General features: G+C 39.8%; 1 protein-coding gene across 5 annotated transcripts in view; it reads right to left on the reverse strand.

Annotated features, from left to right (window-relative positions):
* piezo1 (piezo type mechanosensitive ion channel component 1 (Er blood group)) overlaps positions 1-16621 on the reverse strand; it is a 312347-nt gene that overhangs the window by 139768 nt on the left and 155958 nt on the right. For all 5 annotated transcript variants that reach the window (XM_063067069.1, XM_063067071.1, XM_063067068.1 and 2 more), the window contains exons 4-5: positions 12668-12710; positions 5873-6023 (exon numbers count right to left, since the gene is read on the reverse strand). In XM_063067069.1, coding sequence (XP_062923139.1) covers positions 5873-6023; positions 12668-12710 — 194 coding nt within the window. The remainder of the gene's footprint in view (positions 1-5872; positions 6024-12667; positions 12711-16621) is intronic.

Consider the following 16621-nt stretch of genomic DNA (forward strand, 5'->3'; position numbering starts at 1 on the left):
CACCAAGGAACTCTCTCAGTCTAGTTGCTTTCTAACCAAAAAATGAAATATCCATCATTCATTCTGTAAGTGATCTTCTATTTCATTGAAAAGGGTCACCTGCATTGCAGCATTGGTCAGTTTAATAGAGAATTATAGAACTATTTATAGTGATATATTTCCTGGACTTTTAACCTTGCAGAGTCAAACATACATGGCAGTTAGAAATCCATAAAATTTCTAACTACTGTATGAATAGTAATTCTTATTCATTTTTATAAAATCATTTCCAGTTCAAGGTGATGTTGAACTGAGATGAATTATAACTAGACATATATTCACATCTTATTATTTGCAAAGGACATTTTCCAGAGATGCTTCTGAATAACGAATTTCACTGTTATAGTTAATGGTTTAAATAAACTTAAGAACTTAATACTCATGTGAAAAATACCTGTTAAGTACAGTATTAAGATATTAGTATCTTAAATATTAAGACAAGAACTGAATAAGTCATTAAATATCTAAACAGTATCATTACTAGTTATAGTTTGTCACTGTTACTATACAAGTTCAGGTTCAGTAATGGCTAAGCGGGAGACTCTTAACATAAAAATATTCAGACAGGCTAAGATACAAACATCACAAGAATCGAAAATAAAAGAATGAGAAAAGTGACCATATATTCCTTCATTTAATACTGCTTCTACATAATTTATTTAAAACAGTCAGCTTTTCCATGAACAACATTGATAAAAGCACTGAGGGAGTGTAGAATTATATCCCACACAGCAAGAGCTATAAAGGTTCACAGCACAACCTAGGAATATGTTTCATGCCTGGCGCCTGAAAGGGACCAACCAAACTCACATAAGTAATCATAAAAATGTGAACTCTGTACATGGTGAGATGTAGTGCACCTATGTTTAAGAGGCTCAGATTAGTTATAATCCATGTACCTATGGTAGGTGGAGTACAACTGCCTGCACGGTGGGATTTTGTCTACTGCATCACATTAAACCCCCAAAAAGTTTCCAGTGTTTTGTGTTCAACATTTTATTAATTAAGTATTTCCTATCAATTGGCATTGTTGCAACTTCAATAACTGTTGGAATTATATGGTGTACAGCTTGGAGCTGTCGTGACTCCAATTCACTGTCCAGTGAACTCTACACAGGGAGTTGCAGCCTTTAGGAGGTTAAAGGAAACTGGATAAATGGATCTCAAAGCACAGACATAATTCTAGCATTTTTTTCCCCACTGACACTGTTTCAGTCTTTGGTTGGCTCCATATATAAAAGCAAAGCATTCTCCAAAGCAATATAAGAAAATGCGAAAACTATTTCGAAACCAATAGCTTCTCTGCAGTATTGACTATGGAACTGGGAGTCTTAAAATTTAAAAACTGCAACAGCAATAGTGGTTAAATTGCAGTATAAGCAGTTTACACTGGCATTAAATAAAAAATCTGCATATAAAGATCATAATGACAAAAGCTGATTGTCAAAGACAAGTTGTGCAAACATAAAGTAAGACGAGTTTCCTCACCACCTGGCATTGCAGGCAATGAGTGAAAGACTTTCCAAAACATGGGAACCATACTTTGCTCAGGTTCTGCCAAATTTGCTGCTGCAAAGTGGCTGTAGCTCAGGAGATGGGCACCCATTGAAACTTTCAACATTTTCTGAATAAACTTACTGAAATATATAGCTATTCAGTATATAAAAAAACATTTTTTATTTTTATGATAATAAAATGTGAGTGTGAGTAAACTGGTAAGCAAAACAATAAATCAATTGCCCATTTTTTTATAGTTGAGTATTCTGTTTACATTCTGAGGGCACGACAGCACAATGCATAAAGTATATTAAAAATATCAGCAAAATATAGACAACTTAGCCTTACAGAGATGAGGAGGAATTTCTTTAGCTGGGGTGGTGAATCTGAAGAATTTATTGCCACAGACAAGTGTGCACACCAAGCCATTGGGTATCTATATTAGTCAGGGCATCCAAAGTTACGGGGAGAAGGCAGGAAAATGGGGTTGAGAGGGAAAATAAATCAGCCCTGATAGAACGGTGGGGCAGACCCGATGGGCCAAATGGGGAAGTTTTGCTCTGATGTCTTATGGTCTTATTACAAAAGGGAAGATCGTGAACCAACTCTTTGCATTTTTTTTGAGGCAGTAACTGCTCAAGTTTCCACAAAAATGAATTTACTTGAATTTCTACAAAATACTTCATCGACTACTCCTGACGAAGGTGTCAGTGTCTGAGTAACAGAATGAACGGCAAGATAAATAATTTCTATTCCAGAAACAGAAAAGCTTTAAAATTTGTGATCTAGTCAGCTCCATCTTGGGCACTATCCTACAAAGTACCCAAGACATCTTTACAGAGCAGTGTCTCAGAAAGGCAGCATCCATTATTAAGGACCTCCAGCACGCAGGGAATGCCCTTTTCTCACTGTTACCATCAGGTAGGAGGTACAGAAGCCTGAAGGCACACACTCAGCGATTCAGGAACAGCTTCTTCCCCTCTTCCATCCGATTCCTAAATGGACATTGAAGCTTTGGACTCTACCTCACATTTTTTAATATACAGTATTTCTGTTTTTGCACATTTTTAAAAATCTACTAGACAACGGGGTGACTCGTTGGGGCACCCTTTGAGAGAAGGGTGGTGCAGTCTGATGTGACCAGAATGAACATTAAATTTTCCTGAATGCTATTGGTATCGCTTTGCTTTGGAAACTGAAGTAGAAAATCTCAGTTTATTAAAGAAGAATGATGCATAGCAAAGCAAATATAGTTCCTCCTCGTTTAACGAAGGACACTTTTGATGGCATCATTTCTGGTTTTGCGCTAATTGGAGGTGACAGACAGAGTATGAGAGTTTTAGTAGTATATAGTCAATATATATAATTGATTTATTGGTTATTTATTATTTATTGATTTATTATTATTGTTTTTTTTCTCTCTGCTAGATTATGTATTGCATTGAACTGCTACTGCTAAGCTAACAAATTTCACGTCACATGCCGGTGATGTTAAACCTAATTCTAATTCTGATTCACTAATATGTGGGATGCAGTTAACACAGGAAACAAAGTAATTTTAGAAAAAGGAATACATTAATGTATGTTTAACTAATTATCTTCTATGTCGATAAGCTTGTTTTGTGGCTGCTTGTAAGTAGATGAATCTCAAGGTTGCATATAGTATACATACTTTGATAATAGATGTACTTTGAACTTTTAAGTAGCTCAGGGTGGTAAGAAGAAAACAAAGGTCACAAGCTCCTTGAAAAGTTGTGTTGAAGTTGTGGAGAGAAACAGAGAATTCCTCAGTATTACTGGCACAGGAACAGTCAAGTTTTTGTGCCCCACCCAAGCCAATTCACATTTTTTTCAACCAAAGTAAAACACTGTAAATTCTGGACACCTAAAATAAACACAGAAAATGCTTGAAACGCCTGGATGACTAGAATGATTTTGTCAAATAGATGTGAATTCATAAGAGTTAGGAAGTGTGAGAAGAGATGATTAGTTGTTTCACTTGGTTGGTGAGTCCAGAACTTGTGCCAGGGTAAAGGATCAGACATTTTGTAACTCTGAGGAGGAATTTTGTCACACAGTGATTTATGGAATTTTGGGATTATCTACACACTCAATGCTCAGACAATGAAATTGAGAATGAGAGGATGTAGGATATGGGAGAAAAGTGGAGCTGAGGTGAATGGTCAGCTACAAATATGCCAAATGGTGGGAAAGGACCAAAGGCTAAATTCTGCTCCCTAGGTTCCTGGGAACTTTCTCTGTTTGACCCTATGAGGATTTTTTTTTTAAAAATGGCACTAAATGGCCCTCTCTGGTCTTCGATTTTCAGTTTGCTACTCCCACCTGGAAAGGCAAAGGCAATACTCACAAGGCAACAATTACAGTTACAGTCTGGGCTCAATCCCATTATCAGATTCCAATCTGATTATCCATGAAGAAGCTTTCCTTTCAGCCAGGCTCTTTGCCAACATGCTCAACAAAATCCAGGGGAACCCACTTGCCTCTGTTACTCTTTAACTCATGCCCCTAATTTCAGCCAAGTGTGTACGGCTGAATGTGTTTTTCTGCCCGTCTAATACCCAGAAACCAGCCAAAAATTAGTTAATGGCACTTAAATGATAGCAAGAGTCATGTTTCAAACTCACTATCTTCTAATCAGGAAGAAGGCATTTACATTGAGAAATCCAACAAGCATCTGATCTACCTCACAGGCTGAATTGTCTCTTATTGCTCTTCCCATGAACTTGACAGCAATCAGAGGAAATTCTAGCCATTAAACTTTTCCTGTTGTTCATCTTCAAAACACAGGTTACAGTAGATCTTGGAATGCAATATTCTAATGCACATCAAGAATCAACTTTGTTCACATACACAGTTACATGTATTACGAATTTGCTGTGGTGTGTTGGCATGACATGCAACAAAAAAGCAACATTCAACAATTAGAAAGAATAAAGAATTATATAAGAATAAGTTAGTGGTAAAAGTATGGATATGGAATAAAATGTGCATGAATACATAAAAGCCAACAAGTACACTCAGTGGCCACTTTATTAAGTACCCCAGCTCATTAATGTAAATATCCAATCAGCCAATCATGTAGCAGCAACATAATGCATAAATGCATGGAGACATGGACAAGAGGTTCGGACCAAACATCAGAGTGCAGGAAAATGGGATTTAAATGAGCTTGACCGTGGAATGATCATTGGTGCCAGATGGTTTGAGTATCTCAGAATCTGATTTCCTGGGATTTTAACACATAACAAAAAAAAACCCAAAAAACTCCTTGTTAATGATAGAGGTCAGAGGTACAGGCTGACAGGAAGAGGACAGCAACTCAAGTAACCATGCATTAAAACAGTGGTTGCAGAAGAGCATCTCTGACTGCGCAGAAGGTTGATCCCTACAGCTACAGAAGACGACCAACATACACTCAGTAGCTACTTCAATATGTAAAGGAGCTACCTAATAAAGTGGTCACTGAGTGTATCTACAATATAAAAAAGCTTTGAAAAAAGTGACTTGAATTGTTTGCAGTGCATTATAGAGGTAACAGATAAAGGGGGGTGGGGGGCTGACTAGAATGATTGATCCTAGGGAAAAAAGTTGAGAAGTGAAGTTTTGTTTAAGTTTCAATTGGCTTATAGTGCTTTCTGTCAGGGAGTTTTTGGAAAAGGCGGCCTGCAGGGTGGTCTACAATGATGCTTCCTGCCCACTTTTTTGTCCTGGACATATAAAAGTCCTGCAGTGATGGCATACCGTAATCAATGACCTTTTCTGCTGACCTGACAGTTTGCTGTAGTTTTTGTACACTGTGAGAGGATGCCATGCCAAACCAGACAGCGAAGGCTAATACGAGGATGCTCTCTGTGATGGCAGTGCGAAATTGCACCAGTATGTTCTGGGGAAGACAGAATTTTACCAACTGCTGCAAGAAGTACGTGTGAGACAGACAACTGAATTTGGCATATGTTCAATAACTGCAACTGGGCCCTTCAATTGACACTAAACAAAATGGAAACACTTCTCACCAAGGGGTCACCCAATCTAATAACAAGTTAACATTTGACCCTACCTACAATCGTCTTCCAGGAAATCAGTTCAGATTATCTGGGAATATCTAAAAGCAGATTGTACATCCTATTTTTAGTTTGCAATAAAAATGGAAACTTATCAATTGAAGCGGTGGGGTAAAAATATAAATGCATATCATTAACATATAAAACTCATGACTATATTACCTTTCCATTTTCAGTATTCAGTTACTGAGCTCGAGCTTGATCAAAAGTTTCTGCGGAGAATTTCCATGCATTTCTGCAATAATGGTACTCACCTCCTCAATGCAGACTGCATCCTTGCTTGGTATTGACTTCTTTTTCTTTGTCAAACGATTACAAAACACTAACGTGATGCAACTGATGATAAGTATTCCCAAATCTGGAGCCACCAGTCGAATGCAGTTGATAATATCATTCAGGTCAAGCCTAGGAAAGAAAAGGGAGAAGACTTAGTGACTTTCATTTCAGTAATCATTTAAATAATGTGGCCAAAAAACTACTTCAAAGTTCAAAGTAAATTTATGATCAAAGTACATATGCGTCACCATATAAAACCCTAAGATTCATTTTCTTGTGGGCATACACAGAAAACCCAAGAAACACAGTAGAATCAGTGAAAGACCTCATCCAACAGGACGGACAAACAATGTACAAAATACAACAAACTATGCAAATACGAAAGAGAAAAAAAACAATAAATATTGAGAATATGAGATGAAGAGTCCTTGAAAGTGAGTCCATAGGTTGTGGGAACAGTTCAGTGATGGGGCGAGTGAGGTTGAGTGAAGCTTCCCCTTTGGTTCAAGGGCCTGATGATTGAGGGGTAATAACTGTTCTTGAAACTGATGGTGTGGGTCCTGAAGCTCCTGTACCACCACCGCGATGGCAGCAGCAAGAAGCTAGCTTGTTATGGGTGGTTGGGGTCACTGAATATGATGTTGGTTTCCTACGACAGTGCTTCGTGTAGATGTGCTCAATGGTTGGGAGGGCTTTACCCATGATGGACTAGACTGTATCCACTAGGTTTTGTAGGATTTTCCATTCAAGGGAATTCATGTTTCCATACCAGGCTGTTATGCAATCAGTCAATATACTCTCCACTACACATGTAGAGAAGTTTGACAAGGTGTTAGATGTCATGCCAAATCTTCACAAACTTCTAAGGAAGTAGAGGAGCTGTCATGCTGTAATGGCACTTGCGTGCTGGAACCAGGACAGATCCTCTAAAATGGTAACACCGAGGAATTTAAAGTTGCTGACTCTCTCCACCTCCAATCGTCAGATCTGGACTGGCTCATGGACCTCTGGTTTCCTCCTCCTGAAGTCAATAATCAGTTCCTTGGTCTTGCTGACATTGAGTGAGAGGAGGAGATGTCATTGCCAATCTGAACTGACAGGGTTCTGAAGTGAGAAAATCAAAGATCTAATTGCACAAGGAGGTATTGAGGCCAAGGTCTTGAAGCTTATAGATTAGTTCTGAGGGGATGATCATATTGAAAGCCAAGCTGTAGTCAATGAAGAACATCCTGATGTGTACATCTTCGCTGTCCAGATGCTCCCCCTTGGAATCATAATGATTTAGAACATTTCTTTACAGAATCCATCACACAATAATGAAAAAGATCAAATTTTCTTAGATAAAAGATAGCAGGTTAACGGAATTTCACAATGCAAATGATGGATTGACGACGTTCATCCAGGCACAAGAAGCTGTGTATTTTATCTGCATGGCATAAAATGGGTGTGCAAATGAAATAAAGACGCCGATCCCCAGTGCTGTTAGAAACTTCCTTTGGGACATTCTCAACTTTTACTTAGCATCTATGTGATTTGCTTTTGCAAATTTTAAGGTGATCTCAGCCAACTGAATTATTATGGATACAAAATGGTACGCTATTTACTCAAATAGGTAGAAGACTTTTGAGGCATATGTAAAAGTCCTTTCAGGAAAAACTAGCCAGTGATTACATATAATGTAGCATTCATTTGTAGGTTTAAAAGCAGAGAATTGAACAGACAGGCATGCCACTCAGAAAAGCTACATGAGAAAACATACTCAATGGAAGTGTAAATACAGTGCAACATGGATAAACCTACTGCAGCACAAAATCGACAGGGGATTTGTAAGTTCCAACACTGGATATGTGGACTGCCTTATTAAACAGGAAGTGAGAAATAAATGCTTCCAAAACAAAACTGAGCAGATACAGAAAATTTTACAGAAGAAAAAGAAATTAATGAGAAAATTTATAAATAATCATAATTACATTTGTAGCCATTCATGAAACAGATACAAATTTACTTGATGTCAAGCTATTGTCTACTGCAAATAACTCTTTGAAATATTGCAATATCCTTTTGACAACACCACTGTATTCCAGCTTCTACTTGTCAAATTCCTTCAGATACTGGAAACTTGCCCAGTTTAACAAAACTTATTTTTACTGTTTGTCTCACAGGAGTCAATGTTTAAAAGTAAAACTGGGAAGCCGCCAGCTCAAAGCAACAATGCTGTAGTTAAACAACAGCCTCGCAAAACATTTGACCAAGCCCTGCAACTGCAGATACACTATTTTAATTTTACTAAGAGCAAATCTTAGGCCTGTTAATTGCAACATAACTCCAGTGGTTCTGGCTAAGTGATGCAAGGGAAATCTGGATATGGAAAATTTTCACTAGACAGATGGAAATTAGAATAAATTAGCTATGAGTAATGAGGATGCAATGTTTGGACTGACTCAGTGCACAACATCGACCCTTGTCATTCTTTCCCCCTCAACGCAAGTTTCCCAGCATTGTGTTGCAACAGGCCCAACAATAAATAATGGTGGAAGTAAACTTCTTGTTTTAAACCTTACACTGAATTTGTTGATGCAAGTCTATATACCTTAGTATTGCCAACTTCATTCAGAAATCAATGTAACCAGGAGTGAAACATTTTAGCAGTCATTTCCTGCTGAAATCACAAAACTGGAGCAAGCAAAAGGGGGCGTCCTTGTATTCTGAGGCTGTATTTTCTCTGTCCTACCAGACATGGGTAGCCCTGTGTCACTGATAGCATCAAACTGCTCACAAATGGTGAGTCCTTACTACTTCCTGATGTTGGCACTTCAGATTTTCAACTTGCTCTAGTGCGACAGGAACCTCCAGCTGAATCACGGTGATGCCGTGAAGATTGAGAACCCTATAAAAAGTTACACGGCCTCTATCAGTGCCTCCAGAGCAGCTGGCAGCTAAACTACTAGTCACCATGTGGGAGGGTGACTTTGGTCCACAGTAACCAAGTGCCCATGAAGTGCTGAGCGAAGGCTGGGTCACTGTGAGAGATTGGTGACGGATTCCCTCCTGCACTGGGCGAAGGAGGTCTGACCTTTCATCAGCTGTCATGGTAGGCTCCATCAGTATTTCAGACCTAGCCTCCTTTGTATCAGCTGGGTAGGTGGGCCAAACCAACCCCAAAACCAAGCAATGCCCTGCCTGGGGAGCAACTCTCTGCAGCTTACATTGACATGTTTATCAGTGTTGTTGTCTCTCCAGGCTGACACCACTCAGGGCACCTGCAGTGAAAACCTATACAACCTGTGGTGTTGGTGGTCACTCCCATGCAGAGCACTAGGCTCTCTTTTCGGTCTCTATCACCTGTACCTGGATTCAATATCACACTGAGTAAATACAGGAACTGTGCTCCGCTCCGCCACAGCAGCCAGTGCCGCCATGGTGAACGTGGCTCTCAGCAATGACACACGCCAGTCATTGGCGCACACCAGTGCGTCACCAGCTGTGCTATCTTGATTTGGGTCCAACGTGAAATGAACAGATCCTGTTAGTCAACATGTGTAAAACTCCCTCTCCTGTGTCAAACACACACTTCTGCGGTGAGCCAAATGATCATTGCCAATAAAGCCAATGGCAATTTGGCTCATCAAAAAGCACAAAGTGCAATTTCCAGAATGGCATTTCTTCCTTGCTGGTTTAATTAACTAGAGGTGTTGACAGAGTTAACAGACAATAAGAACAGTAAAAGTCGGAACTACTCAGTCAGCCCTCAGTAATGGTTCTGATGAATTTCAATCAGGACATTGGGACAGGTCTTCGGTTATGGGTTTTGATGAAAGTTCGTGATCATGAAGCCACTCTTGATGCAGGGTTTGGATCGAAAATATTGACAGTTCCTTTTCTCTTTGACCTAGTTCATTCTCCAGTCGATTGTTGCTCTGGGTTCTCCCATGTAGATATTCCTGTTTTATTGCAAAATTTATAACTAATGGATCCCGATATGAAATTATGCCAAGTGTTTTCATGTGGCACGATCTGGAGATGCAGATTTTACAGTGTCCACGTTAGTGGAAGGATTCAAAGTACACTATTTTTCAAGTGAGTGTTGGTTCAATCGTAGCGACACAGAAAGTGTAACTGTAATTGGAACAGGTTTTACGACGTGAACATTCTCTCATAATTCAGGAACTAACAGTGTCATTGATTTTAAATCAGCATGAATAAAACCTTGCAGATAAACGGACATTTTTGGTCAGGCGGTACAAATGAGGTAGTCAACCACACATTAAAAACAAGCTGGATAACTATTCAGAATCTATTTCCAAAGTAGTGAATGTGCAGGAATTTAGCCAGCAACTGCAGCTTGTCACAAAATCTGCACTTTGGCAAAGCCCCTGATGGAGTGGGAGGCGAGCGTGATGATTGAGAACTCTGTGCTGCTACCCACACAATGTGCAGAAACTACTACATTTCAATTCAGTTCAACATTGCACAAGGTGATTATCATTTCAGGGAAGTTTTTAAGCTCACCTTCGTACACTCTCCAGTTCTGGATTTAATTCTAATGGAAACAGAGTTTATTGCTCTATCTAGATTTGCCAATAAAGCTTCTGAAATGTGGCAAACTGTAAAGATGGAATATTTTTCTCGACAAATATGACCACTACAATCAAACCAATCATCCTTTATTTTTCCACATGCTGTGACAAAGTCACATTTTATCTGCAAGTGATACAGTGAGTGGGATTCAGCACAAAACAATTCCTTGGATTAAAATACAAACATTCCTTAACTTACAAAAACTTTTGCTGTAACTCCATTGACTCTTTAGGGCTGAATGTTCCAATTTATAAAGCTATTTTGTAAATTGAACAGTGCCCCACTCGCTACAAAAAGGTAAACATGGTACTACATTCCCACATTATATTTTGCCCAGACATTAATTTATGAATTTTCACTTGATGAAACATTTTCCAGGAATATATCCCTTTCATAAACCGAAGAATGGCTGTAATGACTTTAACATAGAAAAAAAAGTCCCATGAGAGTTCACAGGAACATCATAATATAGAATTTGGAAAGGCAACTAAGATTGGAAAAATAATTAGGATTTACGAGGTGCCTGGAGGCATTAGTGTAAAGTGAGGGAGAGGGAAATCCACAGGGTTATGGAGAAGGCTTCAAAGGCCCAACCATTATTGACAGAACAACGAAAATCAGGACTCAGTAGCAGACCAGAATTGGAGTGATGTAGAGAATTCGGAGAACTGCAAGGAAGGTGAAAGTAACAAACACAGGGAGAAACAAGGCAGTAAAAAGATTTCAGACCTGGCGTATTGCCAGAGAGGTAGCCAATGCACAGGGTGATAGGTGAATGTGACTAGTAGTGTGTTAGATAAAGGCAACAATAAAAAAATTGGACGAGATCAAGTTTACTGATCTCATTTTGAACTAAGTTTTTTGTTTTGCCCTTTTCATTGAAATGAATTGACTTTATTTCTTACATCCTTCACATACCTGAAGAGTAAAAATCTTTACATTACATCTCTGTCTGAATGTTCAATGTACAAATTATAGTAATTTGTAATAAACAGTATGTACAGTAAGATGTACAACAGAACAGCTTAGAAGTACAATTGTGTCTGCTTGAACTAATCAGTTTGATGGCCTGGTGGAAGAAGCTGTGCCAGAGCCTGTTGGTCCTGGCTTTTATGCTGTGGAACCGTTTTCCGAATGGTAGCACCTGGAACAGTTTGTGGTTGGGGTGACTCAGGTCCCCAATGATCCTTCGGGCCCTTTCCGTAAACGTCCTGAATAGTGGGAAGTTCACATCTACAGATGCGCTGGGCTGTCCACACCACTCTCTGCAGAGTCCTGTGATTGAAGAAAGTACAGTTCCCATCCCAGGCAGTGATGCAGCCAGTCAGGATGCTCTCAGTTGTGCCCCTGTTAAAAGTCCTTAGGATTTGGGGACTCATGCCGAACTCCTTCAACTGTCTGAGGTTGAAAGAGACACTGTTGTGCTTTTTATCACCACACAGCTGGTATGAACAGACCAAGTGAGGTCCTCAGTGACATGTATATTGAGGAACTTAAAGCTGTTCACCCTCTCAACCCCAGATCCATTGATGTCAATAGAGGTGAGCCTGTCTCTGTTCATTTTATAGTCCACAACCAGCTCCTTTGTTTTTGCGACACTGAGAGAGAGGTTGTTTTCTCTTTTTCACAAGAGAGGTCTTTTTCACGTTAAGTGTTTTCAAATAACCTCATCATTCCTGCTATTCACAACAATAAAAAAAACTTACATTCTGTAAAAGTAAGCATAATCAAATGATCACAGCCTACCAACTACGAGCAGTTGTCATCATACTAAGATTACACAAATGTTAAGAATGATGAATATGTTAAAATGTATGTAAAAATGCATATCTTACCAAAGTAAAAGTATTTTGGTTGATTTTGAAGTACATCTAATTTTAAAACGCAAACAACAGGAATTCTGCAGATGCTGGAAATTCAAGTAACACACATAAAAGTTGCTGGTGAACGCAGCAGGCCATGCAGCATCTCTAGGAAGAGGTGCAGTCGACGTTTCAGGCCGAGACCCTTTGTCCTGGTCTCGGCCTGAAACGTCGACTGCACCTCTTCCTAGAGATGCTGCCTGGCCTGCTGCGTTCACCAGCAACTTTTATGTGTGTTGCTATATCTAATTTTAAATGCTTTACTTATAAATTACAGAAGACTATCAAATCAATTTAATTATACTCTTGCTAATTCGCATCCATATAATTTACCTGGTAACTCCAATGTGCCTGGACAAGGTTTCCCATGTGCTGCCTGCAATAGAAAAGATAAGGCTATTGTTATAATCAGTAGGCTGCTTGTCCGCAGTTTCTATGTTACTCCCACAACATAACACAATTCACTGTTTTACTTCATCATTAATCCTTCTGCCTTTCCAGACAACAAAAAGCTAATTGTCCTATATGACTTATGCAAAATGTGTCGTTGGCAATATGGTCATTAAATTTCTTCCAATGAAGGTCATAGATTTAACAAGGACAAAATTTCTGCTTTATATACAACGCTTTACTCTGTTTACTTACTGCCACTAAAAAAGTTGGTGGACAACTTCATCTGATACTATATACAAATTAAGTCAGGCTATTGTTAGCCTTAAAACACCACCCCTTTATCAACTGTAGTTAAGAGTGTTTTGTGAAATCCTGATCTAAATTTCTCATGTCATTGAAACTTTTTCAGCTACCATACAATAGTATGCAAAAGTCTTAGGCAGATATATAGCCAGGGTGCCTAAGACTTGCGCCCAGTGCTGTAGTAATTTTATGTATTTCACTGTACTGCTGCCACAAAAAAAGCAAATTTCATGACAAGTGTGAGTGATGATAAAACTGATTCTGATATGGGCCTCTATTATGCACTGAGAGTGGGAAGGGGGCAGGGGAGGGGAATCATTGTTGGGAAAAGGGAGAAGGGAGAGAGAAGTACCAGAGTGACAATATGTAATGATGAATAAACCAACTGATGCACCTTGCTTGGTGTCTCAGGGCAATGTAGATAACCACATCGTGAGCACATGAAACAACACTAAAGCTCTCCTTGTGTGACACTGTTCCTCCTGAAGTAACTATTTCCCCCTTTCTGTCCTCTGGTAATGAAATCGATTTATCCAGGTGGCTAGAACGAGATGAAAGACACAAAAGCCATACACATGCACATCCCTTGAGAAATCACTGAATACTGATCACAAGCAAGAAACCTGGATGTTCTTCACACATAAACCTAAACAATGACGGTGTCAAGCATAAGGAACTGGATTCCATCTAAACTCATATCGACCGGCTCAGGGTATGGCAAATGGACAGCACCGAGTGATCCGAAACACGCATGGAAGCATTTTACTCTTCCAAATGCCAGAAATATGCCTCCGTGGTGACTCCGAATAACTCTTACGTTGTTTGTATTAAAAAATTCAGACTGGGAAAAATGTAGCCAGAGTAAGACAACAAGACGTTTGTAAAACTTTCTGTATTTATCCACAAAGACCTCCACGAGGTGATTTCCATAAAGGAAATCAAATCAAGTTAGCTCAGGTAACGGAGGTGAGCCATTGAAGCTTGCTGATTTTAAACCTGGGTACACAGCAAAGATTTAGTCATATACTGTTCCTCAAATTCATGAGGTAATAAATTAGAAATGTCTGTTCTCATACATGAAGACGTTTTTCCCCAAAATATACTTTGTTCTTAAAATATATTGCAAATATATTATACATAAGATTCAAATGTCATCATTGCCAGCGCAAAACTTATCACTCCATTTGCTAATTCAATTCACATTATATCATTATGTCAGTTTTCCTTTCACATGCATTCCATCGGTAGTCAGTCAGAGACTTTTAAAATAGGTTCCAATCCTTAGCTGTGAGAGAGCTCTAAACCTGTGAGTAGATCTTCATCTTGGAATCAATTAGTCTACAGCTATTGATTACAGACACCAGCTTGCACTGGAAGACCAGCAAGTTACAAGCAGATCGATGTGCATCTTTCATCTAGTTGTTGATCTTCCTGTAGCAGCCAATGTTTGACTCATCGCATGCTCATGCAAATAATCATCGATGGACATTGATTTCTCCAACTTGTGGTAACTTATTCCCCATCCTCCCCTCTTCTTCTATTCCCCATTCTATCCTCATAGCTCATCCCCTCACCTGCCTGTCAGCTCACCCCGGTATCCCTCCTCCTTCCCTCTCTCCCATGATCTACCCTCCTCGCCTGTCAGATTCCTTCTTCTCCAGCTCTTCGCCTCTTCCACCTATCACCTCCCAGCTTCTTACTTATCCCTCCTCTCCCAACCACATGGCTTCACCTATCACCTTCCAGCTTGTCCTCCTTCCCTTCCCCCACCTTCTTATTCTGACATCTTCCCCCTTACTTTCTAGTCCTGATGAAGGGTCTCGGCCCGAAACATCAACTGTTCATTCATTTCCATAGACGCTGCCTGGCCTGCTGAGTTCCTTCAACATTTTGTGTGTGTTGCAACCAGTACTGGTATTGGTTTATTATTGTCACATATAGCAAGATACAGTGAAAAGCTTCTTTTGCATACTGTTTATAAGATCAAATCATTACAGTGCATTGAGCTAGAATAAAGTACAACAACAACCATGCAGAATAAAGTGTAAAAGTGCAGTTCAGGTAAACGATAAAGTGCACATCATAAAGAGCCTATTGTTATGCAACAGTTTGAGGTGAATGTCAGTGAAGACTACTGAATCTTTTTTCAGACTTGCTTGACAAAGTCACATTCCAAACATCGATGGACAACAGCTCCCTTATAGCAGTCTGGATGGATCTGACGGAGGATCCTTCTCACTGGCCATCAGGTTTCGGTGCTTATTTGAAGGTCCTGATGATAGGGCATTCAGCTAAATTACTTTAAAGCCTGCCTTCGTAACTGTGCAATAGCATTCGGAGTCTCCTTTCTTTTCAAGGCTACAAGGACATTCATGCAAATCACAACCCAAATGTCAACAGCTTTTAAAACGACCTTTGGCTGTTATCCGCCGTGAGCGTGCTCCTGCTCACATGAGGAAATTAGATTGCATTGGTCGCCTTCCTTTTGCCTCTTCGCTATGGTAGCTGGTTCATCCCTGGAACAACTGGACAGCAAACATCAAGATGCTCTTTATCGATTACATTTAATACCACCATCCCCTCAAAACTAATCAGTAAACTTTAAGACCTGGGCCTCAATACCTCCTTGTGCAATTGGATCCTGGATTTCCTCACCTGTAGACCCCACTCAGTTCAGATCGGCAAAAACATCTCCTCCACAATCTCATCAGTACAGGAGCACCACAGGGAAGTGTACTTAGCCCCCTGCTCTACTCGCTTTACACCTATGACTGTATGGCTACGTACAACTCCAACACCTTATACAAGTCTGCTGACAGCACCACTGTGTGGCTGTATCAAAGGGGGTGATGGATCAGCATACAGGAGGGAGACTGAAATTTTGTCTGAGTGGTGTCAAAACAACAACTTCTCACTCAATGTCAGCAAGATCAAGGAACAGATTGTAGACTTCAGGAGAGGGAAAGCAGAGGTCCATGAGCCAGTAATCATCAGAGGATCAGAGGTGGAGAGAGTCAGTAACTTCATATTCCTGGACGTTACTATCTCAGAGGACCTGTCCTGGACACATCATATAAATATAATTGCAAAGAAAGCACGACAGCGCCTCTACTTCCGCAGGAGTGTGTGGAGGTTCAGCATGTCATCAAAAACCTTGATAAGCTTCTATAGACATGTGCTGACTGGCTGCATTACGGCCTAGTATGGGAACACCAACGCCTTTGAGCAGAAAATCCTACAAAAGTTAGTGGATTCGGCCCAGTACATCACAGGTAAAACCCTCCCAACCATTGAACACATCTACATGAAACATTGATGTAGAAAAGCAGTATTCATCATCAGAGATCCTCACCACCTAGACAATGCTCTTTTCTCACTGCTGCTATCAGGTAGAAGGTACAAGAGCCTCAGGACTCGCACCACCACATTCAAGAACAGTTACTACCCCTCAGCCATCAGGCTCTTGAACAAAAGAGGATAACTGTACTCATTCTATTTCTGGTGTTCCCACAACCGATGGTCTCACTTTAGGACTTCTATCGTGTTATTTCATGCTCTCGTTATTTATTGCCATTTATTTATATTTGCATT

Source organism: Mobula hypostoma, chromosome 14 (genome assembly GCF_963921235.1).
Source record: "Mobula hypostoma chromosome 14, sMobHyp1.1, whole genome shotgun sequence".
In the NCBI taxonomy this organism is placed as follows: domain Eukaryota; kingdom Metazoa; phylum Chordata; class Chondrichthyes; order Myliobatiformes; family Myliobatidae; genus Mobula; species Mobula hypostoma.